Raw genomic sequence first — 23,382 nt, 5'->3', positions numbered from 1 at the left:
TTCTAAACCCACAATAATACCATACAATTCTGCCAAATAATTTGTAGTAACTCCTAGGCTAATAGACATTGCACCAAGGACTACACAGTTCTCATCTCTTGTTATCACACCAGCTCCAGCAAAGCCTGGATTTCCCCTCGCCGCTCCATCACAGCAAATCTGAATTTCGTTCACTTCCGGAGGCTGCCAAACACTTCAATTGGATGAAACAACTTTACTTTCTATGAGTAACTCGAAAATAGTCAAGTATAACAATATCTTCAGCGCAGTTCTTCATGAAACCTTTGAGACGCACAGCATACTCTTGAATTAATTTCAGCACTCGATTGAAGAACAAACTCCAGTTGGCTTTCTGGTGTTGAAAAACAGCGTTGTTGCGCACTGCCCATAGCTCCGACCTGATGACAAAATTAGCTAGAAGCCACATATCACGAACCATTTTACTCCTCTCCTTAGCTTCCTTGATAGAAATCACAAGATTAGCATTAGGAACTAAACCAAAAATACCAGCAATCCAGTTCCAAGCACGGCCAGCAAAAGCGCACTGAAAAAGGACGTGTTCGAGCGTTTCTTCCGCAACTCCACAAAGGATGCAACGACTTGCAAGATTAATTTTAAACCTGCGTTTAATCACATCATAAGTAGCACAAGCACCATGCAAAAATTTCCAATTTTGAGCAGCAAGAGTAGGGTGAATTTCCTTTAGCCATAAAAGAGAAGCACCATCAAACTTTGCATACTTCTGACGAATCAGTTCCTTGGAAGATTGAACTGAGAAGTCACCTTTATAGTCCGGCATCCAAATCCGAGAGCCATCTCCATCAGAAGGAGTAGGCAGCTGATTGACGTCAATACCATCAGCAAGCATTCGGTCCAAATGCTCAGTTGGAATGTTCCAATGCCCATCAGTCCAAATAGCACTCACCTTCACGTTTCTGTCCAGGTTATAATCATTAAGAATTTCAGCAATGCACCTGTCCGAGTGCCATGCATCATAATAGAGAGAAGTATCTCTTCCATCCATTAACAACACGTTAGTGTTAGATTCAACAATCTTATACACTTCTTAATACCTGGAAGAATAGAAGATTTAACCCCATAAGCTTTGATACAACCATTCCTACCAAAAAATTTGGCACGAAGAAAACCAGCCCATTTATTATTAGAAGTACGAACATTCCACCAAAGTTTCATGATAAGAGCATCATTCATAATAGACAAACGAGTTAAGCCAAGGCCCCCCTCCTCAAAAGGACAAAAAACTTTGTCGTAAGCTACTACCACTGCACGACTGACATTAGAATCACCCATCCAAATAAAATTCCTTATAGCCCTTTCACATTGCAAAATAAATTTGCGAGGCCATTTATAGATAGCCATGTTATGAATAGAATAGCTAGCAATGACAGATTTAACAAGCACAATACGATCATTAAAAGATAAATAAAAACCCTTCCAACCGGCCAGATGCGATTTTATCTTTTCAACCACATTAGAAATATGGCGATATCTGATCGTACCTGGCATAATTTGAACTCCCAAATATCTGTCAGGAAAGGTGGCAACCGTCATCCCCAAGTAATTAGCAAGGTAAGTACTCCTACTCAAAGAACCACCTCTCCGTTTGACCAGAAGCTGTTTGGTACTTTCCCAATAAATCCACAAGGTTATTAAGACTTTTTAAATTGCCTTTATAAAAAATCATAATGTCATCAGCAAATAAGAGATGAGTAGGAGAGATACCACCTCTTGTAACCATGTGAGACATCTTCTTATCATGAAAAAGCTTGGTAATATTTCTGCTACGAACATCCTCAATCAAGAAAAAAATTAAAGGAGAAAGGGGATTTCCTTGACGTAAACCTCTATTAATCTTAAAATAACCCTCCGGACTGCCATTCAAAAGAATAGAGATTCTGGTAGAATTCAAGATATTAAGAATCCAAGAGCACCACTTCTCAGAGAAACCATATCTACGAAAAACTTCCAACACAAAATCCCAACTCACCGTATCAAAAGCCTGAGAAATATCAAGCTTGAGGCCAATATTACCATCTTTGCGCTTAAGGTGAAGCTCATTAACCATTTCAGAAGTCAAGCTAATATTTTCATGGATATTACGCCCTTTCAAAAACGCTACCTGATCCTCAGAAACAAGATTATCCAAGACACTGCCTAGCCTAGTAGCAAGAATCTTTGTAAAAATTTTAAAGAAAAAATTACTAAGACCAATAGGCTGAAAATTACGAAGAGTATTTGCACCTATCAACTTGGGAAGCAAAATGATTAGGCTTGAATTGATTCCATTAGGGATATGACCAGTCTCCCAACAAAAAATAATAGCCTTAATCAAGTCATCTTGTATAATATCCCAGCGGTGTCGATAGAAACAGCCCGAAAAACCATCTGGACCTGGAGCACTGTCAGCCCCTAAATTAAGAACAACTTGTTTGATTTTATCCGGGGAAGGAATTTTGTCCATGGCAAGACTCTCCTCATCCGAAATGCCAGGATGATCATAATCAAATAAGCTAAAATCATAGTCCAACTCCTGGCCATTGAACATGTCTTCATAATATTGCACAACATCATCATACAATTGGTCATAATCAGAAATAGTAGCACCAGCAACATCTACCAATTCAGAATTAGTATTAGCACTCCTTCGAATACGAATGCTATTATGAAATAAAGTAGAATCGCTTGAACCCTCCATAAGCCATTGATTTCTAGCTTTTTGTTTAAGCATCGTGTTATGCTGAAGACGCGTTTCACTTAGCTTAGAAAAAGCATCTTTCATAAGGTTAAGATTGGTAATATCATTAGGATCCTCATCTGAATGAAGAGCAGCATCTTCAAACCTCAATTGATCTTGCTTCAACCGAGAATGAATATTACCAAAAACCATAAGATTCCATTCTTTGAGCACACCTTTAAGTCTCTTCAATTTATAAGAAAAGATAAAATCAAGAGACCCATGAGCATGCATGTTCCAACTATCATTGACCATACGAAGGAAATCATCATGCAAAAACCACATTTTCTGAATATGAAAAGGAGCTCTCTTAGGTCTTGGAACAGCAAAAGGATAACCCAAGAGAGTTGAATGGTCAGAAACTTCTCTAGGAAGAGCTTTACACCGCCAATTCTCAAACTTTGTAATCCAAGCAGTATTAATAACAACACTATCAAGTTTACTAATAACTCTATCAGTACCCGATTGGCCATTAGTCAAAGTGAATTTTGTAACCAAAGAATCCGCTTCAAAAAGATTATTGTCATCTAACTAATCTGAAAATTCATTGATAGATGAAGTTCTTGGCTCAAGACCTCCCTTATTCTCATCAAGACGAAGAATACAATTGAAATCACCCATAACAAGCCATGGACTAACATCATCTTGACTATTAAGTTGCTGCCAAAGTCTTCTTCCAGTAGTTTGAACATAACTAGCATGAACAAAAGAAATATGAACTCCTTCAACCTCAATAGTAATGGATTGTTTACTCCTATTGATCATAGAAGGTCTTATTGAATTCAAATAACAAACCCAAATATTAGCAATACTATCAGCAGTAGCATTATGGATAACATGAGAAGAAAAACCTTCAAGTTGAAGTCTGTTGCCAAAAGCAACCAAGTAATGTACCTTTGGTTCCGCAAGACAAATGTGCGCTACCCTTGATGTGAACTCCATAGAGTTTACACTTTCCTCCGGCAAATGTATGTGAACCATATAGCCCATGAGTCCATGTTGTCTTTTGGTCTTTGAATCTGTACATTAGCTGACACGAGCTTCGAGCGTCCGAATGCCCACGCGACTGCTTGTAGTAGTTTCCATGCAATGATAATTCTGCCTCTTTTGTGACCAATAGGAAGATTTCTTGTTCTTTTCGGGAATAAGCTCCAAAATTCCCATAAAATATAAAAGAAAGCTAATAATACAATTTCGCAAGAAAACTAGCTAAGAAAGCATAACCAATCGATACTTAGAGAGGTTTTTTTAAACAACTACCAATGGTGGAAAATTGCTATGCGTGCATTTATTCAAGCGTGTGATTTTCAATCATGGGTTTATGTTGTTAATAGCTACAACCCTCCAATGGTTACAGTAGACGGTGTCTCTATTGCAAAGGATATTGGTATATATGAACCTAACGAGATTCTCGCTGCAAAGCAAAATTCTGAAGGTTTAAATGTTATCTTACATGCCATTACCCCAAATCTTCAGCACCATGTGACTACGTGCACTCGGTCTAAAGATGTGTAGGATACCTTAGAAACTGTATTCGAAGGGAATACCTCTGAAAAGGAAGCTAGGCTTCAAAACCTAAATTCTGATTGGGAAAACCTTTGTATGGATGATGAAGATTCATTTGACGAGCTTAATCACAAAGTTTCCGAAATTGTTAATGCATCTTTTACATTAGGTAAGACTATTCCCGAAAAGGACATTGTGATGAAAATTCTCAGATCATTGCCAGCCAAATACAATTCTAAGAAATATGCCATCGTTGAAGGAAATAACCTTGATATTCTATCCAGAAATTCTCTGGTAGGAAAGCTAAAGATTTTTTATTTTTATCTTGAACTTAGTAAAAGAGAAAAACTTCGAATGAATTGCAATTCCATTGCTACTTCTGATGTAAGTTCTCTGTGTCCAAAATTGATTGATCTGAAGGATAGGAATTACTTTAATTCTACTCTTTCATTGGATGTACAACAGTTAAAGAAAACTCTTAGGAGAAGAAAAAGAAGGTCTCATAACAAATCTTCCTCAATCAATGAAATGGATAAGAAAGTTCACAAAAACTATGATAATGGAACTTTTTACATGTGCTACAAATGTGATCATCACATTTCTGGTGTTCTGATAAGGAAGTGAGTGAGATAACCAAAGCACGGATGTCAACTCTTGACTGTTGTCTGGAGGAAGAAGTATGTGAAATTTATGTCAGTTATTTTGCTGATAATCACTCTTGTTCTTCCAACAACTCTGATTATTCCATGATAAACAATCAAACTTTTCCATAAGAAAAATTCGGTCTCTTGACCAAACATCTCTACTTGATTAACAGAAATTTTCAACTGGAAAAAGAAGTCCGGATTAAAAAGATTGAAAAATTGGAATGTCAACTGAAAACATTAAGATAAGAAAATGCTACTTCTCGCAATTGCGATGTTAAACAGAAAGATCGATACTCTTCGATAAGTTCTAGCAAACTAAATCAACATATTACATCTTGTCGTGTTCTAATCTCTCTCATGATAAGAAAGATATGGTTAACTTCACAGAAAATCGTGAGTATACCTTGAATAAAAATCAGGATTCCCCAGAAACGGATTACACAAAGGTTCTTAAAAAACCTTCTTCTAAATCGCGTTTTCAGAAGAAGAAAAAGAATTCTCATAAGAAATTTATGTCATTTTCTAAAGAGATTTTCAGAACCATTTATAGTATGCAAAAATCGAGGAACAGCCTGTTCAGAAAAATAAAGGGAAGAAAAATATCCTCTTCGGATTCTCACTCAACAAAGAGGAATATGAAACAAGGTTTAAGAAAATCACTCTCCTCTCTTGTGAAACCTCTTGATCCTTCTTAGGTGGGAGAAATTACTCTTTGTATGTTTTGAAGATTGTTCTTGTCTATTTTCCCTTGGACAAGAACAATAATCTCCAAGAGGGATGTGTAAATATTTCTGCTGACTTGTTCGTGTATCTCCCTAAATTGCTATAGCTTTGGTTATTAAGCTAAGAACCGTTTCTGAACACTTGGAGGTTTTTCCTATCTCTTTTAAATTTCTGTTAGGGTTTTTGTCAAAGGTCTTTTTGAGAATTTATCTCATATCTTCTTCTTTTTAAAAAGATTTATCTCCCTTAAGCAAGCATTTCATTTACCTTCTCTATCATGTCCTCTTCAAGTCTTTCCAGTAAAGAGGATGATGTATGGACTGTTCTCTTTCCCTCTAATAAAGTTCGTTTTGGTTCTTCTGATAATGAGATGTGTGAAGATAAACGTGATTCATCCTCTGATGGAAACCCTACTGGTTCTCATTTTGATAAACTCTCATTATCCATGAATCTTGTCTAGGAGCAAGTACCGGCGTTGAAGAGTGAACTAGAATCCTCCATCAAAAGACTTGAAGACAAGATTGATAATCTTGAATCCAGGATTGATTTAATCGAAGATGAAATTGATGATTATACGGAATATGAGAAGAGTCTTCAAATTAAGTGAAATGATTTTCGGTTCTTGCTTAAATTTATTTTATCTAGGAAACTTCTTATGAGAATTTATTCTTGTGTTTTAAGAAGGATAACTAGGGTTTGGAATAGCAATTCGTGTGAGTACACATAACTATTGCCAACATTTTTCATCTTGCAATGTTTTTAGATTTATTTATTTAAATTCTAAAGTTTATTTGGAAGAAAATTTTGCAGTATTAATCTTTATTGGTTTTATATATTGCAAAAATCGTTACGGGATATGTGTGTTTACGTCCGTGAACTTGGAAGATAGGATGAACTTTTGATCGCAAAGATTAAGTCTATTATATTTCTTTATGCAAATATTGATGAAAAATAGAATGAATCTTTGAATATTCCGCAGTATTGATCTTTCCCTGATCCACTTCTATGTGAAAGTACTGTGCGGCTCGGTAAGTTCTCTTATGTTGAGCATTTCCGATTGTATTAATCATGGGTTCTCTTGTGGTTAATTTAATTGAGTTTTCTGGTACAAATTCATGTTTCATGTATTTGTTAATGTCCAAAGAAATCCTTTTTTTCTTGTAAAAGTAAGGTCTCTCTTGTTGTTCTTTCGGGAATGACATTTTATGGGGGAGAGTTCTTAATTGAACTTATGCTTAATTGCCAAATCTTTGTGGGGAGTGCGGCTGTAGAATATTGTAGGAGTTTTCTTGTATCTTTATTAACTCCTTGATGAATGCATTTAGTTTCGACTGTATGATTGCATCTAAACAAAGTTGATATGTTTTCTTTTAGTCATGAAGAATCTCTTTGAGAATTTCATTATGATCTCACTAGTTTTCGTAGCTTTGCCAATTTATATTGAAAAGAAAATAAGATCCTTATATCTTGTAAGGATCAAATTCATGTTAGCTTGTTGAACTGTTTCATTGTCGAAGCTATCAACCTTCTTAGAAGGCGTATGGGTATCCTACCATTTTGTCCAGAAAAATGGATAATGCGAAAAATCGGGATAATCATGAATTAACCAAAAGAGTTTCAAGACTAGATAACACATACCAACCTCTAGTTTAGACGATTTGGACCAAGAAATCTCGATTTGCATCAAGGAAACATAAGGCACAAGCATCTCCTGCAATTCCAAATGCTCTCTCTACAATGATATTACCATTAAGCTCAAGTTCAAAAAGAACTCTCCCCCATTAAATGTTATTTCTGGAAGAACAACATGAGCGACCTTGACTCTAATCATAAGAAAATAATTTTCTTGGACTTTAAATTTATACGCTGGTTACGAACAAAATAAATTTGTATCCAATATTTTTCTCTCTTTTTTCCAGTTACGGACAAAGAAGTTAATAATAGCGACCGTGATGTTAGAGGCACTAAGATACAAAAAAGAATCGTGAGAAAAATCATCAACACAAATTATTCTCTATGTCAGTTATGAACAAGAGAATAATTAGTGCGACATGACTCAACATAAGAATTATAAATTCTTTATACATGTAGGAACGTAAATATTAAAGTTCACTACTTATTCCCTGGTGGCGACACAATCAAAGAAGTAAGTCGATCCCTAAGCAACATCTTATGGAATCCTGTAGCAGTTTATTCACAAAAAGTGTAATCGTGGAGAGATAAAAAACTGCAATTCTCAAAATAGTTTACTCCTCTTTTGCAAGATTGAAAGATCTTGACCTATGAGAAAGTATGATATATATGTTCTAATCAACAAAGAACGATAACAATGAACAAATTTCACAGAATAAGCAATACAGATACATAATCCATGAAGATTAGGTATTGCAAGTCATCTTCCAAATAAAATTTAATTAATAAAATTTAAAATCCAAGATGATAATATTTGGAATAACTAATGTAATACATAAAAATTACTTCAAAAAACTAGTGTTTCTCCTTAAACAATAAGAAAAAAATCCCTACAAGGAGTTAACTAGTGCAAAGATCTTTGAAGAAATCTTGATCATTCCCGAACTACGATAAAGTTTGTTATCCTTTTGAGGAAGGGGGCCTTGGATTATCTCGTATGTCTACTATGAATGATGCTCTTATTATGAAAATTTGGTGGAATATTCGTACTTCCAAGAAAAAATGGGCTGGTTTTCTTCGTGCCAAGTTTTTTGGCAGAAATGGGTGCATTAAGACTGCGAGAGTGAAATCTTCTATTCTTACTGGTATAAGGAAGGTTTTCAAGATGGTTGATTAAAATACGAAAGTTCTTCTAGGTGACGGTAGAACAACTTCCTTGTATTTTGATGCGTGGTACTCTGAGAAATGCTTTGCTGATATTCTTCAAGACCAAAATCTGGACAGAAACATGCTAGTAAGTGACATTTGGCTTGATAACCAATGGGTTATTCTTGACGAACATTTAGATAGAATGTTGGATGCTGGAGTTGATATTGCCCGTCTGCCAGTTCCAATTGGGGGGGGGGGGGGAGGATTACGTGTCTGGATGCCAGAATACAAGGGTTCTTTTACTGTCAGTTCAGCAAAGGACCTAATTCGCACTAAATATAGTACTATGGAAGAAGCTTCTCTTCTGTGGAGGAAAGAAATTCATAAAACTTGGCAGCTCAGAACTGGAAGTTTATTAGAGGCGCATGTGCTACTTATGATGTAATTCAGCGCATATTCAAGACTCCTTTTGCTAGCAAATACAGCCTTTGTGGTGTTGATGAAGAAACTTTTAATCACGTTCTCTTCCACTGTAGTTTTGCTGGCAGAGCATGGAATTTGATTAATGATATCTTTAAACTAAATGCTAATGTAAATCTTGTGATTTCTGTCAAAGCAGCAAGGGGGAGGAGTCATATGGTGCGAGACCTGTGGCTGGTTGCCAACCCCGTCATCAGGTCTGAACTATGGGCGTTGCGTAATAAAGCAGTTTTTGAGCATAAGAAAGCGAAATGGAGTTTTTTTTTCCAGCGGGTGATGAAGTTAATTCAAGAGTATGTTGTTCGGCTTTGTGGTAATATGAAAAATAATACTGAAGACGTAGTCATTCTTGACTATTTTCGTGTGCAGCATAGGAAAATCAAGGTTCTACAGCCAATTGAGTGTTTTTGGCAGCCTCCGGAGGATAATGAAATACAAATCTGTTGTGATGGTGCGGCGCGAGGTAATCCAGGTGTTGCGGGTGCTGGTGTGGTGGCAAGAGATTCAAACTGTGCATTCCTAGGTGCATTTTCTGTTGGCCTTGGAATTAATACTAACTACTTGGATGAACTTTATGGTATTCTAGTGGGTATGGAGTGGGCTATGAGATGGGGTTTTCGACAGATTTGCATCAGGTCTGACTCCTTTGGTGCTATTGAGGCTTTTAAGAATGATAATTTACCTTGGTTTGCTAGACAAAGGTGGGCGGCAGTGAGTAGACATTATGATACTATAAGGTTTATTCATACTTACAAGGAGGCGAATTTTTCTGCTGATGCTATGGACAAAACATGATGTTCTCTTAGTAATGAGATAGGTTTACATTATGATGGAAGACCTAATTTTTTAATTTCAGTTGAACATCCAAATATTACTTATTATAGATTTAAGTAGTTTTCAAGTTTTTGGGGTTGCTGTGACTTGTTTTCTTGAAAACACTTCTTTGTAATTTGTTATCTATTAATACAAAATTTTGACTTATCAAAAAAAAAAATCAAAATGGGTGAAGTATTTGATTGTGGAAAAGGATCAGATAGTATTAAGAGGTTCTCTAGTGCTACTGGTAAATATGAATATGGTTTTGTTACATCTCCTTCGTGTGTGATTGTTCTTCTTGGGTCTGCATTACTGGAACAATACAATAGAGATCTGGTTTGTAAGTTGTTTCCATGTCATGGGTATCCGCCTCAACCTCAGTTTCTAAATTCATTGAGTATTAGAATTTTTTATGTTGTTGCAATTAGTGGTGAACGTAATTCGGTTACTGAATTTTCAAAGAGAAATAAACTTTTGTCTCACTTATTGTCTAGAGTGGTAAGGTTTAACAAGGCACATAGATGGTATGCTCACGTGCTTGGTATGTTGGGAGCAGAAATTTTTTCTTACAGCTCACGTGTGAGTTGCTTAAGGGTAATGGCGAATTATAGTGGCAAATTTTTGTATGCCTTTGTTTTCAAACTTGGATACTCATTAAGACTGTTATGTGCAAGATCGACTACAATTCTGTTCGTGAAAGGGGTTGAGACTGGTGTTGTTTGCAAGTTATGGAACGAAAGATTGCAGCATGGCACAGTTCTGTGGTCCAGATTGATACTTCAAGTGACAGGTAACAATGAACCTGGTACTATGATGGAGTTATTTGATCAACTACATCACAATAGATGGAATTTCTGTGATTAGCTACAATTATTGAGGATTGTTGGTATGAAAACTGGTTACTTTTGTCGCCCATGGATTGGTCCCTTCTTAGTCCCCTTTTCAATCTCACCTATGACCCCTGGATATCTTGCTATTCAGTTATACCTCCAGGTCACACATGCTCCAATTGTATCGACGTTAGAGGACTTTTTAAGATGGAAATTCAAATTTTCTTCTACAGGCCTATGGAATGTGTGTCACAATACTCACCAACAGTTAATGAAAGCATCCCTGAATTATTGTTTTCTTGGTCTCAACACTTTTAAGGATACTCAACATTTAAATTCTTATTACAATCGATTGGCAGATTTGTTTTATCAGCTCACGAGGGATTGTATAGTGGTGGAATTATATGCAAGAAGGCTGGAAATCCAAGTTTTACATACTGGTATTACGAATTTTATGTACCAAGAATGGTTGAAATGCAAGCTCAGGCAACTGGTTAGAGGAATATTATGTACTGTACAGAGTCAAAGTTGCAATAATACAAACTGAAAAGTGAGAGAACGGGGGTAGTACAAGTGCACTTAACGACAACCTGCCAGAGGGTGAAACCAGTTTTAGGTCTCACAGGGAATGTCTTTAGCTTTGAGACTCAATGTTTACTCTTGGTAAGTCAAAATCTTAAGGTGTTGGCACGGCTTGCTTACTTGAGATGGAAATTCAAATTGTTTTCAACTGGCTTATGGAGTATGGGAAGTGTTAAACTGCCAGTTCAATGGGCTGTCCCTGTTTACATGAGCAGTGGCGAAGATAATATTCTCGACCAGGGTTTCCCTAATGCTTCCGTAACTTGTGAATGGTTGAGGGAGAGTCCAGATGCACATGGAGGTGAGACTTCTTCCATGATTGTTTTGTGTCCTTGTGTTATACTCAACGCATATCAAGGTGCTGCTATCAACTTTTGTCGCGAGAGTGTCCACCACCAATGGGTTGTACCCAGTTGGAGTTTTTAAGAGGGGTAAGGAAATTTGAAGCAAATGGTGGTACTAATCTCCATTATGTACTGATGAGCATCCCCAATCAGTTTGGAGTTGTTAACGAGTCTACATCAACATTTCATCTCACTGGAGTTGTGCCTTTCATGTTTCTCATAGTATTCCAATTTGTGCCGAGGCTCCAAACTGAAGTTTTACATGTTCGCATGTCTGTGTTGATTAGTATTGCAGTTGCAGTGCAACTACATGAATCTTGCTGCTGTAATATTGACGCGATAAATAGGAGGATGTGGGTAATGCTTAGCAATTCTAGTGTTGAAGTCATTGCTGAAAACAATGGAAGCAGTGCCCATATTGTGGTCTTCAGGACTGTTGCTAAGAGTGCATACCATGTAACAATTGTGCAGGTGATAGAGTCACTTGTTTTTCTTGGTAAATGGCACAAGAAAGTCAAGTTCACGGGCCGATCAGAGTATTCAGTGGTGACAATTGTTTTTTAGGCCTGGGCTTGGAGCGTGTTACTATTGGGCTTCTCGTGTATTTAGAAAGAGCTACCACTACTATGTCATGTACCGTATTGGAGAGGGTGCCCATCTACAGACCACAATCCTTGCTCCTCCTGCATTACTCCTGCAGTTGTCACAAGCGGATACCTATCTCACAAAGTTGATTTTTGCGACTCTCATCCTTGAGGACAAGGATGCTTTCAAGGGGAGTGGAATGTCATGTACCGGTGTTGGAGAGGGTTCCCATATCATAATCGAGTTGGTTATTAGTTTAGTTGTTAGTATCACTTGGCTTTTATCAATTGTAAGGGTTCCTACATAGTTTCCATTCTCCTAACCTAGTTATATAAGTCTAGTGAATCTGTGTAAGAGAGATTATCCAATTTTATGAATTAATCAAATATAATTTAGTTTATCTCTTTTCCTCCTCTTAGGCTGGTTCTCTGAATCAGATTTCTCTAAAGTCTCGATCCAACCTTGTCGTTGTATAATCAGGTACACGACAGTATCCGGACATGGGTAATTGTTCTAAAATATCATTTCAATCATTGAAACATCCTTGGAAGACGAGAATGGTAATCTCACACATACCATTAGCTTCAAGTATTTTCAAGTGATCGAATGCTCAATACGAAACTTCTCAAGTTAACATCAATTGACTAGCTCACACAAATCATGTAATATGTTCAAGGTAATTTTCACATGATCATCTTTTGAATTAATATTTTATTTCCAACAAATAGATTGTTTCCAACTAAACTCGTCAAGAATATGATGAACATAGCTAAAACAAAAAGCTTCCAACACGTATTTCAAGAAATAGATAAACGAGATAAACTCGGCTCGAAATATCAAATGTGTATAATATAAAAGTATACATAGTTAAACGACTTAGTCTCATTAGAAGATAGAATAGAATAGACTTCTGAGTGATAGATAAGTTTTAGTCTCCACATACCTTTTGTTGATGAAGTTCCTCCAAGCCCCTCAGTAGATATTCTTCTTCAATTGGTGAACCCCGTGAAGTATAAATCTCAATTAAACATTTTATCCTAATCCGAGACATAGCTATAAGTAGATTAGAAATCAAATATATAGTTTTGATCAACTAAACTTGACAAATAAGCTTGAGATAGCAACGGTTGCGAGTTCGACCGAGCAGTGCTCTAACAATCTCCCCCTTCGTCAATTTTAGTGACAAAACTGTGAATACCAATATTCAGTGGAGCACGTGTCACGATCTTAGTGGCTGCATACAAGATAACTGTGTATCCCTCACAATACAGAGCAATCCAAGTGACAGAGGATACCTTCGTAGATCTGCTTTATCTTGTACCAAGAAGGGATACCTCGACGGATGAAAAGAGTAAAACTCCAGTCTATGAGGAGGCATCTAGAGAAGGGACAGAGGTAGATGACATATCTAATCAGCATTAAATGCACAAATCTCTTATCTACACGTGGAAAGAGATGATGTGGTGGTACCATATTGGCAGAGGATGGCGGTGAACGAAGGTACAATCTGTACTAAGGTTGGGAAGTTCCCGAAGGAACATGGGTCAGCTGAGGTGGCAAAGTTCGACTGGAGGAAGCACGCGGCGAACGTACCATTGGTACGGAAGGTATACCAGGAAACGATGTACCCAAAGACAACGAAGATACATATGGAGCAGAAGGGGATATAAATACCAAGCCTCACCAACAAACTAAAGGCATTCAATACCGAGGAGAGAAGATCTAGTCTTAAGCTTCTACCTATTTAATGCTTAGAACTTAAGTATTTACTTCAACTTGAGTTCTTTCTATTACTTTGGGAAGCATTTAAGATCTTTGTAACCACCATAACATAACACAAAACAATCACTCATTACCCAGTGGACGTAGACTAAAGTCGAACCACGTAATCTCTTGTGTCTCATGATAAATTAGATCCTTTTACATTTCATTTTTGTTCTTTGTTATTATTGCGATCTTGAGTATCTTATAATACTTAGCATTATCAGTTCAACAGAGGCATCAATATTACTTAGTATCCGATTCTCTGAGCTGTATACATTACGTTGACTACGGGAAAACGAATAGTCACAGTTTGGCGCTAGAAGGCTTTGCTCACCATCATGAGTTTTTAAATTCCGTCATTTACTTTATTTACACATCTTCTTAAACGAAGAGATATGATTTCAACAGCGACGAATCTCACTCTCTAGTGATTGGTTCGTCTATTGCTTTCACAAGTTCTTTGAGTTCATATCCTCTAAAGACTAGCAATCTCACAGACCTACAAAAGTTTTCACAAAAACACACTCACAAAACGTCAAAACTTTTATTTTTCACTAAGTTAGCCTTTTTCGACAAAGCATCCGTTAGATCTGAGTACCTCTGACTGCAGAGGAATTTCAGTAAGATTTTAAGGAAAAAAGATCTTCTAAAGCATTTAATAACCTTGTTTTTTGGGAGATCTTCCTAGAGAAGTTTCCGACCATTCAACTCTCTTGGGTTATCCTTTTGCTGTTCCAAGACCTAAGAAAGCTCCTTTTCGTATTCAGAAAATGTGGTTTTTGCATGCTGATTTCCTTTGTATGGTCAATGAAAGTTGGAACATGCCTGCTCATGGGTCTCTTGATTTTATCTTTTCTTATAAATTGAAGAGACTTAAAGGTGTGATCAAAGAATGAAATCTTATGGTTTTTGGTAATATTAATTATCGGTTTAAGCAAGATCAATTGAGGTTTGAAGCTTCTGCTCTTCGTTCGGATGAAGATCCTAATGATATTACTAATCTTAACCTTATGAAAGATTCTTTGTCTAAGCTAAGTGAAACGCGTCTTCAGCATAACACGATGCTTAAACAAAAAGCTAGAAATCAATGGCTTGTGGAGGATTCAAGCAATTCTACTTTCTTTCATAATAGCATTCGTATTCGAATGAGTGCTAATACTATTTATGAATGGGTAGATGTTGCTGGTGCTACTATTTTAGACTATGACCAATTTCGTGATCATGTTGTGCAATATTATGAAGACAAGTTCAATGCACAGGAGTTGGACTATGATTTTAGATTATTTGATTATGATCATCCTAGCATTTCGGATGAGGAGAGTCTTGCCATGGACAAAATTCCTTTCCAGGATGAAATCAAACAAGGTGTTTTGATTTAGGGGATGACAGCGCTTCAGGTCCAGATGGTTTTTCGGGTTGTTTCTATCGAAACTGCTGGGATATTATACAAGATGACTTGATTAAGGCTATTATTTTTTGTTGGGAGACTAGTCATATCCCTAATGGAATCAATTCAAGCCTAATCATTTTTCTTCCCAAGGTGAGAGGTGCAAATACTCTTCGTAATTTTCGGCCTATTGGTCTTAGTAATTTTTTCTTTAAAATTTTTACTAAGATTCTTGCTACTAGGCTGAGCAACATCTTGGATAATCTTGTTTCTGAGGAACAGGTAGCGTTTTTGAAAGCGCGTAATATCCATGAAAATATTAGCTTGGCTTCTGAAATGGTTAATGAGCTTCACCTTAAGCGCAAAGATGGTAATATTGGCCTCAATCTTGATATTTCTCAGGCTTTTGATACGGTGAGTTGGGCTTTTGTGTTGGAAGTTTTTCGTAGATATGGTTTCTCTGAGAAGTGGTGCTCTTGGATACTTAATATCTTGAATTCTGCTAGAATCTATATTCTTTTGAATCGCAGTCTAGAGGGTTATTTCAAAATTAATAGAGGTTTCCGTCAAGGAGATCCCCTTTCTCCTTTGATTTTTGTCTTGATTGAGGATGTTCTTAGCAGAAATATTACCAAGCTTTTTCGTGATAAGAAGATGTCTCACATGGTTACAAGAGGTGGTATCTCTCCTACTCATCTCTTCTTTGATGATGTCATTATGATTTTTTGTAAAGGCAATTTAAAAAGTCCTAATAACCTTGTGGATTTATTGGGCAAGTACCATACAGCTTCTGGTCAAACGGTTTGTAGGCAAAAGAGAAAAATTTATTATGGAGGTGGTTCTTTGAGTAGGAGTACTAACCTTGCTAATTACTTGGGGATGACGGTTGCCACATTTCCTGACAGATATTTGGGAGTTCAAATTATGCCAGGTACTGTCAGATATCGCCATATTTCTAATGTGGTTGAAAAGATAAAATCTCAACTGGCCGGTTGGAAGGGTTTTTCTTTAGCTTTTAATGATCATATTGTGCTTGTTAAATCTGTCATTGCTAGTTATTCTAATCACAACATGGCTATTTATAAATGGAAGCGCAAATTTATTTTGCAATGTGAAAGGGACATAAGGAATTTTATTTGGACGGGTGATTCTAATGTCAGTCGTGTAGTGGTAGTAGCTTATGACAAAGTTTGTTGTCCTTTATAGGAGGAGGCCCTTGGCTTAACTCATTTGTCTATTATGAATGATGCTCTTATCATGAAACTTTGGTGGAATGTTCGTACTCCTAAGAAGAAATGGGCTGGTTTTCTTCGTGCCAATTGTTTTGGTAGGAATGGTTGTATCAAAGCTTATGGTGTTAAATCTTCTATTCTTCCAGGTATTAAGAAGTGTATAAGATTGTTGAATCTAACACTAACGTGTTGTTAATGGATGGAAGAGATACTTCTCTCTATTATGATGCATGGCACTCGGACAGGTGCATTGCTGAAATTCTTAATGATTATAACCTGGACAGAAACGTGAAGGTGAGTGCTATTTGGACTGATGGGCATTGGAACATTCCAACTGAGCATTTGGACCGAATGCTTGCTGATGGTATTGACGTCAATCAGCTGCCTACTCCTTCTGGTGGAGATGGCTCTCGGATTTGGATGCCGGACTATAAAGGTGACTTCTCAGTTCAATCTTCCAAGGAACTGATTCGTCAGAAGTATGCAAAGTTTGATGGTGCTACTCTTTTATGGCTAAAGGAAATTCACCCTACTCTTGCTGCTCAAAATTGGAAATTTTTGCATGGTGCTTGTGCTACTTATGATGTGATTAAACGCAGGTTTAAAATTAATCTTGCAAGTCGTTGCATCCTTTGTGGAGTTGCGGAAGAAACGCTCGAACACGTCCTTTTTCAGTGCGCTTTTGCTGGCCGTGCTTGGAACTGGATTGCTGGTATTTTTGGTTTAGTTCCTAATGCTAATCTTGTGATTTCTATCAAGGAAGCTAAGGAGAGGAGTAAAATGGTTCGTGATATGTGGCTTCTAGCTAATTTTGTCATCAGGTCAGAGCTATGGGCAGTGCGTAACAGGGCTGTTTTTCAACACAAGAAAGCCAACTGGAGTTTGTTCTTCAATCGAGTGCTGAAATTAATTCAAGAGTATGCTGTGCGTCTCAAAGGTTTCATGAAGAACTGCGCTGAAGATATTGTTATACTTGACTATTTTCGAGTTACTCATAGAAAGTAAAGTTGTTTCAGCCAAATTGAAGTGTTTTGGCATCCTCCGGAAGTGAACGAAATTCATATTTGTTGTAATGGAGCGGTGAGGGGAAATCCAGGCTTTGCTGGAGCTGGTGTGATAACAAGAGATGAGAACTGTGTAGTCCTTGGTGCAATGTCTATTAGCCTAGGAGTTACTACAAATTATTTGGCAGAATTGTATGGTATTATTGTGGGTTTAGAATGGGCTGCAAGATGGGGAGCTAGGCGCATTTGTGTCCGTTCAGATTCAGACAGTGTAGTGGAAGCTTTCAAGAATTCAAATCTCCCTTGGTTTTCAAAGCTTAGATGGATGGAAATTTGTAAATATTATGATTCTATAAGGTTCCTTCATACGTTTAGAGAAGCGAACTTTTTAGCTGATAAATTGGCTAAACGTGGTTGTCTCCTAGCTAATGAAGAGGGAACACATTATGATGGAAAACCTCAATTTTAAATTCAGTTGAATATCCAAATGTTGCTTATTATAGATTCAAGTAGGTTACAAGTTTTTTGGGGTTGCTTTGACCTTTTTTCTTGTAATCCTTTCTTTGTAAATTTTGTTATCTATTAATACAAATTTTGACTTAGCAAAAATAAAAGGAGATCTGACACCCCTTTTCTAATTGGTTTTCAACGATTAAGGTTGTTTATTCGAAGGGTGTCATAAAAATTTAATAACCGTCTTTCAAAACGTCATTTCAGTCCTTTTTTCTGAAAAGCGCTGCTTAGCCTTCTTCTGTGTCAGAGCATTAATTGCTACTTTTAACGAAGGCACCCAAGTAGAAAAATTCTGTCGTTTTTTCTGTGACCGCAGGATAAAAAGAGATGAAGGCATGCAAAAACCAAGTGATATACCAACAAGCTCACGACCAGCAGTTACACGAGGAAGATCTCAAAAGCCGTCTCAATCAAACCAAAGAACCAAAGCAGAGGACGGCCAAAGTGAAACAACAAGAATAATGATTGCTAACAAATCACCTATTCCTGCTGAAGGGATGGGGAAAATATCGGGAGCTCAACCACTTTACGGCATGCCGTTACCGGAGCATCCCACCATTACATAGCCACCTACGGCCAACGCAGGGTTACCTAGAACCTTAGTTCCTAGGGGACGAGGGTTTGAAAACTTAACTCCGATCCAAATATATCCTGATGCACCGTTCATAGAAGAAGGAGTAGATAACTCTGAGGATCCGGCCGACATCTGGTAGGTTGGGAAACCTACAATAAAATACTGCAAGTGCACAACGTCTTACTAGTAGACAATGGCAAGTACAGATCGTTCCCACGAGGAGTGTGAAATACTCTTCTAACTAATACCAAAACTAAATAATCAAATAAGTAATGTTTTAACGATTTTCAAAAGGTCAGAACAAAATGAAATAATAATAATTTTAACAATAAACAAAATGAAAACGGGTTATCAGGGTTTTCGGTTTCCACCAATTAAATCGTGTGAACTCTACTAATTTTATATATTACTCAAGACAAATATTGAAATTGATTTCATGTCTCGGAAGATAGTATGTTAAATTCAAAAATATTGTTTCTCCGCTGTAAATTCCTTCGCTTCATCGGTAGTGATTCTATAAAGCATTATTTATTAATCCTAAAGCATATCACGTCAAAGAATTTAACCCAAGCACGCCATATCAATTGAAAAGCATAAATAATCAAAATAATCACATGAACAATTATACACCAAGCTATATGAAGTGAAAATACTAATCAACCAAATCATTATTAAAAATATCATCGTAGAGAGTACACAATTGAATTGGTTTCTACCTAAACCCTCATATGGATCTAGTTAGCCATGGCTTTCTCAAAAGCCATAAACAAATATCAAATAAAATCAATAGCTAATCGAAAAACGGAATTGAAACAAAACTTCAAACCGTAAACGGCTGTGAAGCCGCAACAACAGCAGCCTCCCTTCCTTCCTTCTTCTCTGTCTACGGCTCTCGCCTCCAATTCCCTCTTGTTCTCTGTTGTGTGTTTATATAATGCTGCCAAGCATTCCAAAATAAGACCCATCCGATGACTCATATCTATATCTTCCAAGGCCCAGTCCATTAACACCAGTTTTCAAACTGGGCTCTCTTCCGAAGTCAGCAGCAACTCAAGGAATTTGTCGCAGTTCATACTCCATATCGGTTATTACTTGTTCTTCTCGCTAGGATACATCACATATCCCTCATTCCAATACAGAATCCATCTCTGCCAATCGATACCACAGTTCTAGCTTCTTAGTTTCATCGACGTCACATCAGCTTTGAGTAGAAGACTACTGTCAGCTCCTTTCTTCGACGACTGCAACAGCTCCACCAAGTTCAGTCATATTCAACAGACGAGCATCTTTCCCTGGCTATAACACCATCGTTCTAGTACGTCTGTTGCCCTCCTGCCATCTCTGTTCAAACCAACAACTACTGACAATCAAACTCAGCCAACTCCTAGACCTAGACATGTAACCCACTCGAGCGACTATATAAACTCCACTTTTTTTGTTGTACCACCAGCTCGACTCCATTCATGCAAACACGATCTGCGTACAACCCATTTTCAGGCCATATAAACACCAGACTCCGTCCACAGCCAACAACATGCATATATACTCTTCGCAGCATCAGTTTCTCCTCTGAATTTCCACCTGAAATCATGATTCACTTAACCGTTCAACAACCCAACTGGCAGCATCATCCGCTTATATTTCAGTTAGTTTACCGGCTTGAAAACTCCATAAAACTCTGTCCAAGGCTGAATCCGGTCCATCCCCCCTTTCTCTTCAGTACCCTTGCCTTGGTTCGACAACATCTACTTAGAACTATTCTTCTGGTTTGATAAGAAAATGAGATGTGGTGTAGACCTTGACACGTCGCCCCCTTTGACCACTCTGTGAAATGATAAGGTGCTTCTCCAGAAGTAACTTTTCAGAGTGCTCGACCAAATAAACGAGGATAATTCTCTGTTTCCGTTAGCATCGTTTCTTGGCCGCGAATGCTGCTGATATATGAAAATATCAGGCCAGCTGCATTTTTTCATTGTGGTTGCTGATACATGGAAATACCAGGCCAACCCTTTTTTTTTGGTAAGTCCAAAATTGTATTAATGAATATCAAAAATTTACAAGAAGTTTACAAGAAAAGAGGTTAAGAAACCCCAAAAATCGCAAACTAATTAAATCTATAATATGGAACATTTGGATATTCTAAAGAACTAACAAAATAAGGTCTCTCATCATAGTTCATCCCTTCACCATTACCAAGTAAACATCCTCTTTTTTCCATAGAGTCTGCTGCAAAATTTGCTTCACGGTATGTGTGCATGAATCTAATAGAGTCATAAGTCTCCTGAATACTTCTCCAACGCTGTTTTGCAAACCATGGAATATTATTATGAGAGAAAGCCATAATAGCTCCAATTGAATCTGAGCGCACCAACACCTTTCTAATCTCCCACTTTTGGGCCCATTCCAAACCCACAATCACACCATATAACTCAGCCAAGAAATTATTTGTGCAACCTAGACCAATGCTCATAGCACCAATGAAGTTGCTGTCATGATCTCGGGCTACAACTCCAGTCCCAGCAATCCCCGGATTCCCTTTCATTATTCTCGTCGCAAATACTTATTTCTCCAAAAACACCTACAAGACATAAAATATCAAAATAAACAAAATCGAGTACTGATATTACAGAGAATTGAGACTAATATAGACACATAAATGCGTCTAAAATACCCCCAAACTTATTATTTGCTAGTCCCGAGCAAATCAAAACTACAAAATAAAATCCTAACTCACTTTCGCAGGCATCGTCGATTTCATTTAGCATATGCAATAAGCCTTTAAACCCCTAGGTGTCCCTAGTGGCCGAGTTATAGTCTCGGGAGGGCTTACCAGAGATATACCCACAAAACCTGTACTCCAGACCTTAGTTATCTACGCAGAACCTTGGAAGGCACTAAAGAATCTCCTTGGTTGGCATACTTATTGACTACATGAAGAAGTACCCTGATGCGAAATTCCAATTGCTGTACACGAGTTTGCACTCAAGCATACTAAAATTCATATAAAGTGACAGAGCTCTACTCAGATAGTTGCACTATGGACATCATATTCGGAGTCAAAACTAATCACATGGATAGATCAAGAAGATGGATATAGAAAAACATATATGGTTTTGATGTTTACTAAGTGAACGGCGTTTCCCATATCTATCTGAAGGCCTCCGCCAAAATGAACCTATCCTAATAGATTGAGATACTAGTCTGACTAATATCAACACACTGGCATATACAAGGGAACCAGTGGTCGATAACCTAACTCTAGGTCAACACAACTGGCATATACAAGGGTACCAGTGGTCGACTTTATTTAATTTATTCCTTTTGGTAAAATGGTCTGGTCTCAAAAAAAAAATTTCTTTATTTTTAATAATAATTTTTTTTTTTTTGGTAACTACCATTATTATTTTTTTATTTTTTTTTGTATCTCAATCACTCTAATTCACCCTAGTATTGGTAACAACTTGAATCGTGAGCCCCACCTAATCACTTAGAGAAACATAGTTTAAAAAAACAAAATAAAATAAAAATAGAAGTGAAAAGGACTCAACGAAATATGGTGAAACTATCATGTTATTTCTAACACCTGAGCTCTGTGCTTTTATGAATAGACTCTTTAGATGTTGCCATCTAATCAGATTGGTTCCTCAACTCCTACAATCAAAATGCTTCCATCCACTTAGATTGGTTAGTGTCATCCTTAATATGCATAAATTTCTAGGCTCTGGAGTTTATTTATTCATACTGCAACTAAAAAGTTTCTCCCATACCCCCAAACTTAAATCTAACATTGTCCTCAATGTTCTAAAGATGAAATTAGAAGCATGAACAAGGAGAAACTGTTACCATTCGAAGCAAAAGAGTTAAGGAAAGATATTACCGTGTTGCATGAGCATGGGATACCTCCCAAGAAGTGAAATGTATTTGTTTCCTTGATGTCAGTAAAATATCCTCAAACAAGGTGGGGCTGGTACCCCAAAGTAGACATCCAATCATATATATAGAGTCTGAAAAGTTGAGGATCATCCCAACTAGTCCGGTCGGCTGAAAATATGCACCTGCAAACACTATATTCATCCAAAAATATATGTGAATCCACTCCCCTTATAAAATAATCTTTAGTAATCAAGTCACGTATTGTCGGGAAATGTAAATCATTCACACAATGAGATATAAATTGTTCAATAGCTTCTTGCTGAGGTGCATGCCCTAAATCAGGCTCTAAATCAGCGGTAATAACTTCGACGGATATTGATTCAAATTCAAAAAAATCAGACACACAAACAGATATTGGCTCAAATTCATCCGTGGAACAAAGGCTCAATGGCGCAATAATATCATGACTAATTGACCCATTCTCAGAAACAACAGTTTCAGTATTAATATCTCCAGGATGAAAACAATCATAACTTGATAGCTTAAGGGTCAAAGTCGGAGCTTCCTCGACTGATGGAACTAGTCGAAGCTCGGGAAAAACTAGAGGTTCTAGTTTGGGCTTCCATTTATTAGTGTCTAGCAGCGGTGTGGAGTCTAATAAGGCATTGACTTCACAAATAACACTATCATCATCAAAATCATACCCAAAATGAGCTAAACAAACCTCTAATGGATCTTCCAAGTTGCTCTTGTAAAAGCTTTGTGAATCCATACTTTTTTTTCACCCGCAGCACTTTCTAAGGTACCTAAAAAAATCAAATAAACTGCGTAAAAAGGAACTAAAAAAAAAAATCTAAAAGAAAAAGAAGAAAAAAAATTATGTACAAAAAATGAAAATAAACTATATACAAAAATTGATATCAATCAGAGTGTATTATGCAACCACTCCCCGGCAGCGGCGCCAAAAACTTGGTAGGTTGGGGAAC

At 37.1% G+C, this 23,382-nt stretch overlaps 1 protein-coding gene across 1 annotated transcript; it reads left to right on the top strand.

Moving 5' to 3' along the window:
- The first annotated feature begins 14,715 nt into the window (after positions 1-14,715).
- On the top strand, positions 14,716-17,905 carry LOC113291684. Its single transcript, XM_026541185.1, has 5 exons — positions 14,716-15,180; positions 15,429-16,355; positions 16,407-16,588; positions 16,678-17,369; positions 17,529-17,905. The coding sequence occupies exons 1-5, from the start codon at positions 14,716-14,718 to the stop codon at positions 17,903-17,905; spliced, it is 2,643 nt and encodes an 880-aa protein (XP_026396970.1).
- Positions 17,906-23,382: the final 5,477 nt, after the last annotated feature.

The sequence above is a fragment of the Papaver somniferum genome, chromosome 6 (genome assembly GCF_003573695.1).
Source record: "Papaver somniferum cultivar HN1 chromosome 6, ASM357369v1, whole genome shotgun sequence".
NCBI classification, from domain to species: domain Eukaryota; kingdom Viridiplantae; phylum Streptophyta; class Magnoliopsida; order Ranunculales; family Papaveraceae; genus Papaver; species Papaver somniferum.
This window is presented reverse-complemented; position numbering and strand designations above follow the sequence as displayed.